We start from the raw sequence: 18,100 nt of genomic DNA, 5'->3' as shown, positions 1-18,100 counted from the left end.
ATATCTGCACATGTTTAAATTTTCAAAAATTGTTTTAACAGTAACTAAATTCATATGGGAACATGACGGTAATTGTCCCAATTTTGCTTCCAAATATTTAGTTCTTAACAATCCCATAATTATTAGTATTGAGAGGAAAGGATTTTCACGGTAATAAATGTGTGAAGAACTACTTTTCAGTCAGCTACAAAATGCTGTCTTACTGCCTTATAATTTATATAATTAAGAATGGCTGATTTCTTACCTCAACTCTATTCCATCTGAGATATCATCTGAAAATGTGACACCTGTTGCAGGTACAACATTAGAGGCTCCATCTTGAAATGGCAGGGGAGGAAGTGGACCCAATAATACTCGAATAGCATTACCATCAACTAGAGGTAAAGGAAGGACAGGAAGCGCATTTCCTAAAGATGTTGCTTCCTCGTCAATAAGCTGCTGTAATATAAAAACAACACAAGAATTTTTATACATTCATATATTCATATCTCAATTTGAATGTCTTCATATTTTAAAATAATTTTTATTTACATAGGTAACGGAATATATCTACAACAAATTGTCCTCTATGCTATCCAGTGCATTACTAATGCCAAACTTCTTAAATGATTTAATCATTGTCTCAGTTTTCACAGCATCCAATGAAGCTTTGAACTATTCAAAAATTCAGTATCAGCATATAAGACGCACTCTGTTTTCCAGACTTATTTTCAAAGAAAAAAAGTGTTTCTTATATGCCAGAAAATATGGCAAAATTAATCTGGTCGCTACTTTGTTAACTGCCAAGTGCAAAGAAGTTAATTAATTTTACAATGTTCTTTATGATACAAGAATATGTCAGGATGGCTTGATGACAAATTTAACTCATTAATGTTTTTGAAGCAAGTAAAACCGAAGGTCACTAGTCATACACTGTACTTATGGCTCATAAAAGAACTCTATCCTTCAGTGGTACGATTTCAGGCAAACTTTGCTGGTAGTGTCTTGCCTATGTTAAATTCAACGCTAGCAATTACAAAACTTCAATCATCATACTATCATCAGGGATAACAGACTCCACATTCAAAGTGTCCCCATTAAATATTTTAATTGAACGTTGTCAGATTTGCAGAACCAAGAGAGTTCCTATTACCCCAAGACGACTAAATATGAGACATAAGATGGATGGATGGAAAGTAGATTATTTTATGACGTTTTATCAACTTCTTAGGTTATTTAGTGTCTGAATGAGATGAAGGTGATAATGCCAGTGAAATGAGTCAGGGATCCAGCACCGAAAGTTACCCAGTTTTTGCTCATATTGGGTTGAGGGAAAACTCTGGAAAAAACCTCAACCAGATAACTTGCCTCAACAGGGAATCGAACCCGGGCCACCTGATTTTGTGGCCAGACCCACTAACCATTACTCCACAGGTGTGGACGAGACGTAAGAAACAAACCAATCAAATATATTGTCTTAACAAGTTAGTGTCAATACGAAACTAAGATTTAACACATCAGAAATAAATGCAAAACATAGAGTAGAAAAACAGAAAAGAAGTCAAATTTTTATGGGAATGGTTTACTTCCCAACTTCTCTGTCTCAAACAATAATTTCTATAATCACCTGTTGTGTTGTGAGAAATTCCCGAAGAAATGCAGCTTGCTGACCAGCAGATTGTCGGCTGGCAGGAGTCAGGAGATGAGAAAATGCTTTCGCTGCTTCCGAAATCTGTTTCAGATTTGAAGCTTGACGACCAATTGTGAAGTGTATGTGATCCTCTGCTAAACTCCAGTTTTTACTTTCATACACCTATAAAAATTATTGTATATTTTATTGTTATTTTCTGGACGGAAATTAACTGTTCATGACAACTCTTCACATTGTTCGAATTTAAAAATCTTCTCCAGTACACAGTAGAATCTCTCTTAACCAGCACCAGAGAGACCAAGCTAGTTCCAGATATAAGATTTTGCTGGATAATTGAATAAATATTTTTAAAAATTACCTATTCGTATTTTATGATGCCAATTGTTGAAACTACAGCCATGTGAAGCTTATTTCTCAATCACTTGATCATAACATAAATAACATAAAAATGTGTGGAGTTTCTTTAGTAAAACATATCACACAACACAAATAATACTCTAATTTTAGGTTCGAATATTTGCTGAACATGAAAGTTCGTGCGAACTTTCTAATGTGGTGACATTGATGATCCAGGCTGTGGCAACAAGATATAATTAAACATTTTTTTTTGGTCCAGCCAGAAGTGCCATTGCTTTGGTATTGCCGGTTAATTGGGTTTTGGTTGAGAGGAATTTTACTATAGATGAATAATACATTGTGAGTTAGTTGATCGGTTACCAATGCCTCTAGATATGATCACTTCTTTCTTGCTGGATTATACTACTTCAATTTTGATATAGGAGAAAAATGGGTGGCATTTTGCTTAAAGCCCTTTTATTCATGGCATGGGGATTTTTATGTGTCACAAATTTATGACATGAGACTAATGGTTATTATTCTTCGTAAAGGAAGGAATGCTAACGTTTTATTGCTTTTAAAGATTCTGAATTACTATAAGATTTAAACCCACAAACCTTGGATGTCATGTGAATGTAGTAATAAATCACCAACTAAGCAACTAAGAATTACTGAAAAAGATTATAACTTTAACAGTCGTGAATAATTTTCAATCACCAACACAATACTACATAGAATACAGTAAGATTTACAGTATGATGAAAATATAGAACTCTGAATTATACAATACGAGTAGTTAATTACTACACCAAGAGAAAAAAATAGTTGAGTCTAGGTCATAGATGTTTACCCACTGTCACTGTAAAACTCTATAGTATTTTCAACAGAAGCCCAGTGTTAGGCTAAAAAGTGCCCATTTCTCAAAAAAGTCCAACACAATTTCAAGACTGTAAGGATCACTAGTAAAATAAAATATTGGTAAAGATAACACAAACTTTCTTATTCCATGTTTTGCAATAATTGGCTTTCATTACCATATTACCACAGTCTAGTATATACAGTCATGAAGCTCAATACACAGGGAATATGCATCCATAGATAGTTGCTAACCACTAGGATCACTACTATCACCTCATCACAGACAATGCAAAATAATACCGTCACAGTCTATTGTTCCTAGTACCCTCATCAACTCAAGCTTCATGACTGTATATACTAAACTGTGATATTACTGTGAATAATCCATTTTATCCAACATCGCCTAATAAAATAGCCCATTACTATGTTAATATTTAATATAACAAGTGAAATTATCCTTTATATTCATGTTACTGTTGCTAGGATCATTGAGTGGGTATGTCCTGGGGTTGGCCAATCTGACTGGAGTATTTAGTGGTTTTTTTTTTTTTTTGTTTATAAAATAATTATGAATGTAGTTATTTAAAAGGTAAATATCGGATTGGTTCCAATTTTCACTACAAAAGAGAGAGATAATTTTTTCAAAGATCTCCTTACTGATGGATGCTAGTGCTAGATGGTATGGGAGTAAGCAGACTGGCCAGTAGGTGGCAGCAATTCAACGTATCAACAACAATGTATTACTCCAGACAGACAGTAGACAGTCGTGAAATTACCTTGCAGTGAAACCTAAGATTAAAATAAATACTTTTATTTTTTCTTTTGTACTGATGGCGGATACTTGACATTTCGTCACTCACAAATACGAGGCGCGTCCATAAAGTAACTTTCCCACTCATCCCACAGCTAGCAAACCATATGTTGCGCGAAGCGACTGTGTGTACGTGATAGAGTAATGTCCTGGCATGGCGCATGCGCTAGCAGAACTTCCCGAGTGCTCTCAGTAGCTTCGATGCATTGGTTGAAGATGTACGCTCCTATTCCAGCTCTCACCGCATGTGAAGTGCGATCAGTGATAAAGTTTTTGAATGCACAGAGCATAGCGCTGATTGAAATTTATCATCAGCTGTGCCAGATCTATGGGCCTAACATCATGAGCAAGCAGATGGTGCATTGATGCTGTAGACAATTTTCAGCAGGACGCCAAAATGTGCATGACAAGGAGTGCAATGGGAGGCCACAGACGACCTTGTGGAGCAACACTTGTGGACCATCTGCTTGCTCATGACATTAGGCCCATAGACCTGGCACAACTGACGATAAATTTCAATCGGTGCTCTGCCCTGTGCATTCAAAAACTTTATCACTGATCGCACTTCACATGCGGCGGGAGCTGGAATAGGAGTCAACCAATGCAACGAAGCTACTGAGAGCACTCGGGAAGTTCTGCTAGCGCATGTGCCATGCCAGGACATCACTCTATCACGTACACACAGTCACTTCGCGCAACATATGGTTTGCTAGCTGTGGGACGAGTGGGAAAGTTACTTTATGGACGCACCTTGTATGAAGCCAGTTGTGTAGACCAATTTACCAACAGAGTTGTTGCCCAGGGTGTGTCTTATGAGGCTGGTCTATATTATACTCGCGATGAGATGAGATGAGATGAGATGAGATGGAGATTTCTTGGGACGCCACAGGGGAACTGGAGCTCCCGGAGAGAACCCCTGTGTTATCTGGACCAGGGGCTTGTCTAACACAAGTTATAAATCGAGGGTACATACGGGATTAAACCCAGGACCAAAAGTCTACAAGTCCAGCGCTTTAGCCACTAGACCACCATGGCAGCTTTAAAAGAAATACCTTCTCTAAAAAAAAAAAAAAAAAAAGAGTAGAAAATTTAAGTATAGTCACCTGGTAGGCCTGCTTATAACATCGGAGTGAGTGTTTGCGCTGCCCAGCCTTGGAAAAGCGGTGTCCAGCTAGAACAATGTGGAATGCATATTTACGCATCATGCGTGGTCGTGTTGCTTTCAGAAAGCAATAAGAGGCCTGTTCCAGCAGGAGAGCACTGCGCAGGTCAGAATCTTCACTTGTCATGCGAATAAACTGCTTTGCAGCCTCTCCATATAAACTGCGACCCTTTAGACACTCTGTGCTCAAGAGTGTGGCTCTTGTAGCAAACTGCGGCATTCTGTACAAAGAACAAACTGCATCACATTTTATACAATTTCATGATTTCAAAGAGATTTCGTATCATGGTGATTTCTGTATACAATGACAGAATGGTGACATCCCAGACAACCTCAATGGTCTGAAGACTATCAAGCTTGCCATTGGATCTGAGATTGACAGGTTCAAATTCAGCCTAAAGTCGACTTTCTTGAGAAGGGAAATAAAAAGGGGGAGTATCTATATTATTATACATAAGAGAGGGAATGTAGAAAAGGATAAATGTCCTTTATGTGGACTAGCGGAAGACGCAATGCATATTGCATTAAAGTGTCAGGCAACAAATGATTTGAGAAACGGTTGGGTGGATAAAAAATTTCTGCAAATAAATGATATAGTAGCTTATAAAAAAAATGAATGGTCCCCTAAAGGCCAGCAATCTGCATAAATTAGGAACATTTCTTTTTAGAGTTAAAATTAGATGGGAAGAGAAAGTCAAAGCTCCAACGGATATGAAATTATAAATATTGAGTAGTCGGACATGATAGGAAACTACGAAAAGTATCAATGAAGTTAACAGAATAATTTTTAAGAGATTGAGTATAGAAATGAAAGAGTTAAAGTAAGAATTTTAAATACAAGAGCTATAATTATTATTATTATTATTATTATTATTATTATTATTATTATTATTATTAATAATAGAGGACACTTATAGGTCCAATATGTATTAGTTTTTGTAATATTTATACAGAGAGTGGTGGTGGATTAAGAACTGGAACACATCTAATCTGCCATGACGTGAACAAAGATTGATGAAATAAACAAAGAAACAAACAAACAAACACACAAACAAATAAATAAATAAAATATTATTATAGGTTATATATGTAAAAGAATCCTTACCATGAATGAGAGAGTTTGAGGCAAAGTTACTGGTCTTGTTCAAATTTTCTGTTCCATGCACAGATACTTGCACACAAACTCTCTGAAACTGTAGAGGTCGCTGATGCTTTGATTTAAAAAAAAAATATCGGTTCCTAACATCATTCCAAAGGTTCTGGATACTTCAACAGACATTAAAACTTATGAAAAGAAAAAGAATTCTAAGCATAGAAGGCCTATTGGAACGAAAGTGGTCAGAATTAACCTGATCTGCTGTTACCTATTTACTGCTATCTTCGGTATTTTAAGTGCATCCTATAAATTATCATTTTACTTCTTTCACGCCACTCTTCTGAATACTTTTCTCCCTCCCCTTCAATTTGTTTCCATCACAAATGGGTGCTCTGATTATGTTGTTGTTGTTTTCTAATGCCAGACGTTTGACAATAAAGTCATTTGACCTCTTGCACTCCAATATTTTTCAAAGATATTATCATGACCAGCCACTGAAGCACAGATTTTGAGGTGTTCTGAATCCATGGTGCTTTGATTATAAAGACCCTTTTACGAGACAAAGGACATGTTACAGTACTTGCTGGTAAGATGGGGCAGTGACAATGAAGTAATGAAAAATAAGAGGAAACCTAATCCAACACAATCTTTGCTCACCATAAATTCTATCTGGATTCACTACTATTCGACTCTGAAACTCTGGAATGCAGATTTTATGCTTTCGTCATTCAATTAATAGTGCATGCTAATTTTTAACTCTATTTTATGTGACCATTGATTTTACAGACCTGCTTAGAACTACCACCAATAAGCTAATATCAATAAAGTGGACAAGATCACTGATGTGTGTAAGTTTCCCTAAGGATTTCTTCCTGCTCTGTTGTCACTTCAACATATTCTTCACTGCCATAGCTCAATGAGAAGTGTTCTAATTTACCAGGTAACAAGTAACAGAACATGTCTCACACAAGAGAATTGTTATTTAGCCAACAGCTGAATGCAGAATAATTGTAATAGTTACAAAAATAATGGATTCAAAACTTTTTTAAATTTGTAGATATAATATATACAGGTATTCGGTTGAGAAACTTTTATCATCCAGTCTGCCGTCAAAAAATTTGAAAGTTAGAATTTATAAAACAGTTATATTATCAGTTGTTCTTTATGATTGTGAAACTTGGACTCTCACTTTGAGAGAGGAACATAGGTTAAGAGTGTTTGAGAATAAGGTGCTTAGGAAAATATTTGGGGCTAAGAGGGATGAAGTTACAGGAGAATGGAGAAAGTTACACAACACAGAACTGCACGCATTGTATTCTTCACCTGACATAATTAGGAACATTAAATCCAGACGTTTGAGATGGGCAGGGCATGTAGCATGTATGGGCGAATCCAGAAATGCATATAGAGTGTTAGTTGGGAGGCCGGAGGGAAAAAGACCTTTAGGGAGACCGAGACGTAGGTGGGAGGATAATATTAAAATGGATTTGAGGGAAGTGGGATATGATGATAGAGAATGGATTAATCTTGCTCAGGATAGGGACCAATGGTGGGCTTATGTGAGGGCGGCAATGAACCTCCGGGTTCCTTAAAAGCCAGTAAGTAAGTAATACAAACAGGAGTAGCAATAACTCAGATGATAAAAGTGACTGGTTGCAAATCAGAATGCTGAAAGACTCAACTGTACAGAAGTGAAGGTTGTTTTTTTTTTATCCCAGCCCCAAAAAACACTGGGCACCATTCTTCAAACATTTCATGTACTAATAAAAATAATGTTTCATACTAAATAACCACAATTCAGTATTATGGGAATTTGAAAACAATTAGACTGTATAGAAGTTTATAATGTTGTCTGTTTAATTTCTGTAGAATGGAAATACTAGAATGGCGAATCCAGATATGCATATAGAGTGTTAGTTGGTAGTCCAGAGAGAAAAAGACCTTTGGGGAGACTGAGACGTAGATGGGAGGATAATATTAAAATGGATTTGAGGGAGGTGGGATATAATGATAGAGACTGGATTAATGTTGCACAGGATAGGAACCAATGGTGGGCTTATGTGAGGGCGGCAATGAATGCGGGTTCCTTAAAAGCCATTTGTAAGTAAGTAAGAATGGAAACACTACGGGTCAATTAAGTGGATCTAAATGCTGAAACTGGAGGAAGAGGAGGACGCAGAAGAAATGATAAAGGAGGAGAAGAAAGAAAAGAAGAGTGGTTTTTTAATTGGTTAGTCAATGACACTGTATCAACTGTAAGGTTATCTAGCATCGGTAAAATATACAATATCAAGATGGTATTTGGCGAAATGAATCCAAGAATTTGCCACGGAATTAAGTAACATTCGTCTTATAATTGGAGAAAAGCTCGTAAGAACCCAAATAGGTAATAAGGTCAAGTTGAATTCGAACAGAGCTTTAGGTTATGAGTCTAGCTTAATATCATTTTTAAGCTATAACAGTAAGTAGAAGAAGTGAAAGAAGGAAATAATAAGAGGGAAAAGAGGAAAGAAATGTTCTATTACTTGTGAATGTATAGTATTAATTAAAAATTCTCAATAACGAGGTTTGAATGGTTCAAAAGATTCAATCCTTGAAGCCAGATGAAAAAAGGCTTATTAAAAACGAGAATTTTGCAGAGACGTTTTAAAACCGGCTCTCTAAATAATTGAGCTACATGACAGCCAAAAGTGATCAGAAACTTACTTGCAAGAGTTGAGGTAAGTAACTATTCCCTCATCCATATACTCCTGGGCTTTCCTAGTCACTTCACCCTGCATGAAAGCTGACAATGCTGCCATTTCTAAAGCGCCAGCATAGTAGAGCCATGCCTGATCTGCGTTGAAATCTCGTTTAGCTGAGTGGTAAGCTTGGAATGCCAAGGAGTAATGGCCAAACATGAAGCACAGGTCGCCAAGTCTTCTGAGCTGTAGTTCAGGGGCGTCACTTGAGTAGCTGCAGCAAACAAAGTATTTTTATCTTAGTCACTTTCTTATGAACAAAGGTGATGAGTTCAAGTTTTAAAAGCATCAAGACTACAGTACAATACAAATGAACAGAAACTTACTTGAATAATTTCAAGGGAAAAATTGTTCTGGGGCTCGGTATCGATCCTGGGACCCTTCACTTAGTGCATGAATGCTCTATCGATTGAGCTACCCAGGAACTACACTCGAACCGTCTCAATTTTTCCCTTGAGATGGTGTCGGGTGTCGGTAGAGCATTCATGCACTAAGCAAAGAGTTCCGGGATTGATACCCGGCCCCAGAACAATTTTTCCCTTGAAATTATTCAAGTCTGTTTCATAGGGAGCTATACCTGAATGTCAGATTTACATAAAACTTACTGTTTATTTATAATTAAAAATCTATTGTTCGATCATTTGCAGACTGCACACATTCAGACTAGATTACAAACGCTAACATCAGACCACACATCCAATCCATAGGAAAGATTGATAAACGAAAAAGGACTGAAAGCCAATCAATCAATCAATCAATCAATCAATGTATCCAGCAGGATGTTGATAAAGTCCATTATAACCCATTGTGGTCTTCAAATAGGGTTTCTTCTAACAAATTTAGAGTGCTATGATTGGTGTTCATAACAGAACCTGCCATCAGTAGCCAGAGTTAAGATGTGGTCAATATGTGTTGCAGAGCTGAGCCTTGTCAGACTAGTATTGATGACCTTAATTTAACTCGTTAAAAAATTTAAGAATATGCAGCATAAATAATGTGTTCCAGATCTTATTCATGATTATTACTCCACATACAGGACATGCACAAAAAGGTGAAATTGATGTCAATATAACTGTGTGATAATGTGATCTGTTTGGCGCTTGCTAAAATACTTGACTACGTCTTGGCAAGTTTTTGTACATTTCAGATCATTTGGTTTCTTTTATATGGTCTGTAAAATTTTGCTTTTGTCAAAAGTGTGTCAAATATCGATCCCTTACTTACTTACTTACAAATGGTTTTTAAGGAACCCGAAGGTTCATTGCCGCCCTCACATAAGCCCACCATCGGTCCCTATCCTGTGCAAGATTAATCCACTCTCTATCATCATATCCTACCTCCCTCAAATCCATTTTAATATTATCTTCCTATCTATGTCTCGGCCTCCCCAAAGGTATTTTTCCCTCTGGCCTCCCAATTAACACTCTATATGCATTTCTGGATTCGCCCATACGTGCTACATGCCCTGCCCATCGCAAACATCTGGATTTAATGTTCCTAATTATGTCAGATGAAGAATACAATGCGTGCAGTTCTGCGTTGTGTTACTTTCTCCATTCTCCTGTAACTTCATCCCTCTTAGCCTCAAATATTTTCCTAAGCACCTTATTCTCAAACACCCTTAACCTATGTTCCTCTCTCAGAGTGAGAGTCCAAGTTTCACAACCATACAGAACAACTGGTAATATAACTGTTTTATAAATTCTAACTTTCAGATTTTTTGACAGCAGACTAGATGATAAAAGCTTCTCAACCGAATAATAACACGCATTTCCCATATTTATTCTGTGTTTAATTTCCTCCCGAGTGTCATTTATATTTGTTACTGTTGCTCCAAGATATTTGAATTTTTCCACCCCTTCGAAGGATCAATCTCCAATTTTTATATTTCCATTTCGTACAATATTCTGGTCACGAGACATAATCATATACTTTGTCTTTTCGGGATTTACTTCCAAACCGATCGCTTTACTTGCTTCAAGTAAAATTTCCGTGTTTTCCCTAATCATTTGTGGATTTTCTCCTAACATATTCATGTCATCCGCATAGACAAGAAGCTGATGTAACCCGTTCAATTCCAAACCCTGCCTGTTATCCTGAACTTTCCTAATGGCATATTCTAAAGCGAAGTTAAAAAGTAAAGGTGATAGTGCATCTCCCTGCTTTAGCCCGCAGTGAATTGGAAAAGCATCAGATAGAAAATGACCTATATGGACTCTGCTGTATGTTTCACTGAGACACATTTTAATTAATCGAACTAGTTTCTTGGAAATACCAAATTCAATAAGAATATCATATAATACTTCCCTCTTAACCGAGTCATATGCCTTTTTGAAATCTATGAATAACTGATGTACTGTACTCTTATACTCCCATTTTTTCTCCATTATCTGTCGAATACAAAAAATCTGATCAATAGTCGATCTATTATGCCTAAATCCACACTGATGATCACCAACAATTTTATCTACGTACAGAGTTAATCTTCTCAAAAGAATATTGGACAAAATTTTGTACGACGTCAACAAAAGTGATATTTCTTGAAAGTTATTATAATTAGTCTTGTCCCCCTTCTTAAAAATAGGTATGATTATGGACTCCTTCCATTGTTCTGATACAATTTCCTTTTTCCAAATAGCAAGTACAAGTTTATAAATTTCGTTAGATAATGCACTTCCACCCTCTTGTATTAATTCTGCTGGAATTTGATCAATACCTGAAGACTTGTACTTTTCCAGATTTTCTATCGCAATTTTGACTTCAGAAAGTGTGGGTGCGGGTATAAGTGGTTCAGCAGTTCGTATTTGAATTTCGTACTGATCATTTCTATTTGGCCTATGTATATTTAGTAGTTGCCCAAAATAGTTTTTCCATCTGTTAAGAATTGAATGAGAGTCTGCAAGCAAGTCACTATTCTCATCCTTGATCACGTTTACCCTTGGCTGATATCGGTTCTTAAATCCCTTTATACCCTTATATAAATCTCTAATGTTTTTATTCTTACTATTTGTTTCTACCTCATTCAGTTTTTCCTTCAAGTAACCTCTCTTTTTATTCCTAAGTGTACGACTTGCTTCCCGTTTTTCATTGAAATAATTATCTCTCTTCTCCTCAACTGGATCCTGTAAGAATGTCAATTTTGCCTGTTTCCTTCTTTCTACTACGATGCAACAATCTTCATCAAACCACGGTTTCTTTTTCTTAGTTTCATAATAACCTATGCTCTGCTCAGCTGCAATTTTGATACTATCTCTGATATTTTCCCACACGCTGTTAACATCTAATTCTTTCTCAACTTCGTCGGAACTTTCTAAAGTGGCAAACCTATTCGAAATTTCGACCTGATAATTTTGCTTAGTTTCCTCGTCCTTTAATTTCAAAATATTGAATTTAGTAATATTAACTTGTTGCTCTACTCGCTTGGCTACTGATAGTCTTTCTCTTAATTCTCCAATTACCAAATAATGGTCAGAATTACAGTCTGCACCCCTGAAAGTTCGAATGTCTACTGTACTAGTGTGTCTCCGTTTATCTATCAAGATGTGATCTATTTGGCTGTGTGTCAATCCATCTGGAGAAGTCCAAGTATATCCTTATGGGGGAATGTTGTACTTTTGACAATTAAATTTTTCGATGTGGCAAAGTTGACTAATCTAACTCCATTGTCACTACTAGTTTCGTGTAGGCTCTCTTTTCCAATAGTTGGTCTAAAAATATCCTCCCGCCCTACTTTAGTGTTGAAATCCCCCAATAAAATTTTCATGTGATATGTAGGTAACTGATCAAAAGTATGTTCCAATTCCTCATAGAAGCTATCCTTTATATGGTCGTCTTTCTCTTCTGTAGGGGTGTGAGCATTTATAACTATGATGTCGCACCATCTACCCTTAAGTACTACATATGATAACCTGTCACTGATAAATTCGACCTTTTTTACTGCTGATTTTATTCTTTTATGAACAAAGAATCATGTTCCTAATTGGTGATTATTGTTTCCTTCCTCATAATACAACAAGTAATCTCCTATTTGTGATATGCCATTCCCATCTAACCTAACCTCTTGTACTCCCACGAAGTCTATTCTATATCTAGCTAGTTCTTTTGCTACTAATGTTACCCCTCCTGTTCTATAAAGACTAGTTACGTTCCAAGTGCCAAATCTCAAAACCTTATTCCTTTGCTGTGGTCGTGCCAGAGAATCAGTCCTATTTCGAGGCTTATTGTAGGGATTCGTAACAAGCTGTTTTTACGGTGATGGGTTGTTAGCCCTTCGCCCAACCCCCAAGCTGGAGGACTACCCCTTATCGGCTGTCCACGACTGCTTATTCAATATATTCACAGCTACCCTCCATATCCGGAGGCCGTCTCCTCTATCCGCAACCTGATGACGCGCCATGCCGTGGTGATAGGGACCCACAATACATGGAATATCGATCCCTAGGTTTATATTATGTTGATGCATAAATTCGTAGCCTGAAGAAATCCAGTGGTTTCAAGTTTAAATTGTCAAGCCAATTTTTAAGAGCAGCTTCGTTATTAAAGGAGATTCCCCACAGATTGTTGTATAGAGAGCAGAAAATATGAAAATCTTATGGAGCAAGATTGACTACTGGCAATGACCAGGTCAAATATAGCTGCACAAACCATCAATCATAACAATGAAGTCTTAAGAAACTACAGTACAAAATTAGGGTGAAATACATAAAACTGCTATCCATTAGCAGGCCATCATAACAGAAATGTTTTCTCAGAAGTGAAATTCAATGTGATATTGGAAAGTATCTACACACTTCGAAAGAAAAATCACTTACTTTCTCTCTCTATTATTTTGCTAATTATTTCAGTATGAAGCCATTGACATCTTATTCAATGATCGTGTATAATTATTATTCTCATTTAAACAAACTCAACTATATTATGCAAATCTAGTTTTTCAGGTAAAGCTCCCTGTAAAGGAGATCTGAATAATTTCAAGGGAAAAATCAACTATAATTATTCTTAATACTTACATAACAGCATTGACTGGAGTGTTTGAACCTGGAAGTCCAGGTTTATTGCTTCCAAACCAGCGTTTTGTAGCACTCAGAAATGACCGACTAACACCCTTCTTGTTAGAAATCTGAAAGGAATATGTGTTCAGATAATACAATTTAAAATTTTAATTTCACCTTACAATTTACAATTGAACTGAATTATTTTAATTTTGAGATTAGACAGAACGCCTTTTGTGTGTAATCCAGAAGATGAAACTTCATCTTATATGGTTGTATATGTTGTTGTTGTTTTCTAATGCCAGGCGTTTGACAATAAAGTCATTTGACCTCTTGCACTCCAATATTTTTCAAAGATATTATCATGACCAGCCACTGAAGCACAGATTTTGAGGTGTTCCGAATCCATTTCTTGGTTTGAGTTGCACAATGGACAGTTAGGGGACTGATATATTCCAATTCTATGCAGGTGTTTGGCCAAACAATCATGGCCTGTTGCCAATCTAAATGCAGCTACAGACGATTTTCGTGGTAAATCGGGAATTAACTGTGGATTTTGATGCAGAGAGTTCCATTTTTTTCCCTTGGGATTGTGTTATCAAATTTTGTTTGTTGAAGTCTAAGTATGTAGATTTAATAAATCTTTTCACAGAGTAATACGTAGATTTAGTAACAGATCTGTAAGTAGCAGTGCTGCCCTTCTTTGCTAAAGCATCCGCATTCTCGTTTCCCAGGATTCCACAATGAGATGGTATCCATTGGAATACAATTCTTTTATTGAGTGATATTAATTGAGAGAGCATTTTAGTTATTTCTGCTGTTTGAGATGAAGGTGTGTGTTTAGAGACTATTGATAGAATAGCTGTTTGGAGTCTGACATAACTGCATTTTTAAATTTACTGATGTGGCATAGAAGATTCCTGAGACTTTCACTAACTGCAATGATTTCTCCATCAAAACTTGTTGTTCCATACATAAGGTTGTATATTAAATAATTCATTTCAGTATGTCTTTGAAACAAAAATGTTCACGCATGTTTATCAAAAACATCTTTCTTGAATAATTTTATCGTGCAATTCGATATAACCTGAATTATTATATAAATTTTTTTTTTTTTCGTTTTATTTTTATGTTAAAATTAATTAATTGTTTTTGTATATGTTGTTGATTAAATTTTTTCAATTATAGTTTATTTTTACTGTAAAGGTTGTATTATTAATTGAACAACATATAAACGGTAATGCCATTTGGAACATGATATAGAATTGAATTGTTATGAAATGCAAAAGAAACATATATGAGAAAATTTCTTATTTTAGTGGACTCATTTTTAGAAGATGTTTACAACAATGACCAAAAGAAAATCTTCCAAACCCTGAAAAGACAAATAATGTATGTGACTTCACATGGATAATGAAATGTGCATAATGAATCTAGTATGCTTTACTACATCTGAAAATGGCAACGTGAATTTACTGTATAATAATGATAATGTTGGATGTCTCTTCACATCAGAATACGTAACTACTATTACAGTACCTTAAATTACTGGCATGCATCCCAGATGGATTAGGCATGGAGGCCCAAAAATCTGCCTCCCTCACTACTCTGACTTAAAATTCCATTGGATTTCTTTCTCTGGGCATACAAGAAAAGCTTAGTGTACGACTCCAGTGGAGACACAACAAGATCTTGTGGCAAGAATTGCAGTAGCAGCTGGAACCATTTGGGATATGCCGGGATTCTTTCAAAGAGTTCGACATAACATAACCAGGCGGTGCAGGACATGCAACGAAGTCGGTGGCACCATCTTAAGCAACTTTTATAATGTAGAACAAAGATAACATCTCCTAAAACTTAGGCATTCTCTCAGAAACTTTTGTGACCCTTAGTGGCAAAAGCATCTCTGGTTGAGGTTCTGTCTGATACGTACATCTATTATCAAATATTACATTTCACTTGACAATATGTGTCAGACAAAGAACAATTGTTAGTATATATCTGAAGTCTGATTAGTGTAATATGTAGCTAGTTGGCGGTGTATGCAATAGAGGGGGAAAGGAACTGGTCACTCTACCCCATTACCACTTGGCTTGGTTGTTTCGTAAGTGTTGCCATGTTGGTAACACTTGTGAGGTTTAGACCTATCTTCGGACAGTTGACTAAACAACAACAGTGCCAAAAGAAAGCTTTTCCAAACATGGGTGTATTAAAAAAAAGAAACTAAGATTGGACTCATCTATCTGCCACAGAGGGTTGTAACATACATTTATTTACACCCTGTTCCATTTTAGACTTATTACGGTAATGAAAAGCAATAACAACCCACTACAAACAAACAAATTCTAGAAGCAGGATGTTACTTGTTGTAAGAGGACTTTACTGCAGAAATGTAACCAGTGAGTGTTAAAATTCCTACATGTAATGTACAGTAGTGGCAAAAAAACCGGACCAACCCTTGTAGCTGATACAAAAGAATCCTGTGCTGAGTATTGTGTCAAACTGTGGTAATTTCAATATGGATAGTGAAGCTACAGGTATGTACTGCTATTTAATGTAAAAATACGCAGTTATCTTTGCCGAATAGAGGTAGAAATGTAATATTGATGCCAGATGAAAATAGAACTCTCAAAGTTTTTTCGTCTGTAAGTTTGAGGCACTGAAGGAAACAAAAAACGGTAAGAATCGAACAAATGCAATAAATTTCATTGTTACAATTAATTATACAAGATGGATGTGTTTTGTGACTAGCAAAATTTGAATCTGTGCCTCTGAAATCAGCTACAAGGGTCGGTCCAGTTTTTTTTTGCCACTATTGTATATCTTTCTTTCTATCTGCAGCAGAAAAGATACAATAATAAATTAAGCTGCTAGTATGTTGAGTATACTTACGAGATCACTCAGTTGCTGTATTTGCTTCTCCACATGTGGCAAGAGGGCTTTCACACAAAACTCCTGCACAAGCATCCTCAGTCTGTCCAAGTCACTTGCTGTGAGGTAAGCACCATGTTGTGTAGTGGTGTGGGACTGGCCTGTCTGCACTGTTTGGCCTGCCCACACATTTGCATTGATGTGACTTGTAGCGGGCACTGCATCATTGCTAGGAACATGATTCTATAAATATAAACATACATCATATTCTAATCACATATGTTTAAGAGTCAGTCCGAAGTCATGCAAGAACATTAGGAAATGACAGAATTGATGATTATGTCAAGTGTTCACCATCATTTGTTAAGAAAGTAGCCTACTGAAAGTCGAACTACAAACTTCCTGGAACATGACGTGGCTAGCAAACATTACTGAATCCCTTACTCAAAATTAGCTGAAACCACCCAAAAACCGATTAAAAATATAAAAAATACAGTGCAACAATTACATGAAATATTACATGAAGCCTACTTTGCTGATATATTGAAATGAGAAACAGTACGAGATTGCAAGGCCAAGATGTTAACATAACAGCCAAGGATAAAATCAAAGGATTTATAAAGAAACTTGATTTGTGATCTATATCACTTGACAAAAAGGAATGTGATGTATTCCAGTGCATTAAAGAACATTTACCTGTGTGCGATACAGCAAATACTGAATTTGTTAAATTAAGTTTGCACAATTCTAAATAACAGCTTTTTTTTAGTTTTAGAGAAGACACTCAAAACAATACGATAGTCACAGATAGATACTAAATCCATTTTTAGATAATTGTGCTCAACTAGCTTAAAAAAAGGAAAAATTAATTTAAATATGTACGTACGTACTGATGGAATGTTGAAACTAGGCTTTCTCGCAGAGTGTTGACCATTTGTGGATCAAAAGAATGCATGAATCCTCAAACTTGTTAAATATGCAATTTTCTATAAAATGTTGTTGTTTTCTAATGCCAGGTGTTTGACAATAAAGTCATTTGACCTCTTGCACTCCAATATTTTTCAAAGATATTATCAATTTTCTATAACATTTGCAGCTTCATATTTATGCAAAATAAGTTTCTCGTCTATGATTGCCATCAAAACAAAAAAGAGAAATCTCATTAAACTTTGAAAGTGAAATCATTATGTGTTTATCGAATATAGAATCCAGATTTGAAAGCTACTTTCTGAAAAACAGACACATTTGTCGTATTATTTTTTACTTTAGTGTATAACTACTGAAACTCTTTTTTAATATGTTGAATGTTGTTTATGTTTCTGAACACACAGTAAGTGCATGTTAAAAACGTGTTTTTTATTTTATTTTGTAAATCATCTTGCGACCTCCCTCAACTCTTTACTCACCCCCTCCCTGAGGTCACGAACCTCAGTTTGGGAACCACTACCCTAGAGTAATCTTGAATTATAAACCTCGAAGTAACAGATCACAAGGACGTCCTATGAAGAGATAGGTCGAAAACTATTGTGGATCATAACAGTTCTTTGGATGATGATGATGACTAGCTTGGTCACATTATAGTAATCACAGAAAATGATAGCTTC

The 18,100-nt window shown here is 36.0% G+C and overlaps 1 protein-coding gene across 2 annotated transcripts in view; it reads right to left on the bottom strand.

The window, feature by feature from the left end:
* Positions 1–18,100, bottom strand: part of l(3)76BDm (trafficking protein particle complex subunit 8 homolog l(3)76BDm) — a 59,930-nt gene that overhangs the window by 31,350 nt on the left and 10,480 nt on the right. Inside the window, exons 6-11 of one of the 2 annotated variants that reach the window (XM_069826040.1) lie at positions 16,518–16,739; positions 13,644–13,753; positions 8,600–8,848; positions 4,739–5,018; positions 1,607–1,792; positions 245–438 (exon numbers count right to left, since the gene is read on the bottom strand). In XM_069826040.1, coding sequence (XP_069682141.1) covers positions 245–438; positions 1,607–1,792; positions 4,739–5,018; positions 8,600–8,848; positions 13,644–13,753; positions 16,518–16,739 — 1,241 coding nt within the window. The remainder of the gene's footprint in view (positions 1–244; positions 439–1,606; positions 1,793–4,738; positions 5,019–8,599; positions 8,849–13,643; positions 13,754–16,517; positions 16,740–18,100) is intronic. The other variant, XM_069826041.1, reaches the window with a different exon arrangement.

The sequence above is a fragment of the Periplaneta americana genome, chromosome 5 (genome assembly GCF_040183065.1).
Source record: "Periplaneta americana isolate PAMFEO1 chromosome 5, P.americana_PAMFEO1_priV1, whole genome shotgun sequence".
Lineage (NCBI taxonomy): Eukaryota > Metazoa > Arthropoda > Insecta > Blattodea > Blattidae > Periplaneta > Periplaneta americana.
The sequence above is the reverse complement of the archived record's forward strand: the minus strand, read 5'-3'. Positions and strand labels throughout refer to the sequence as shown.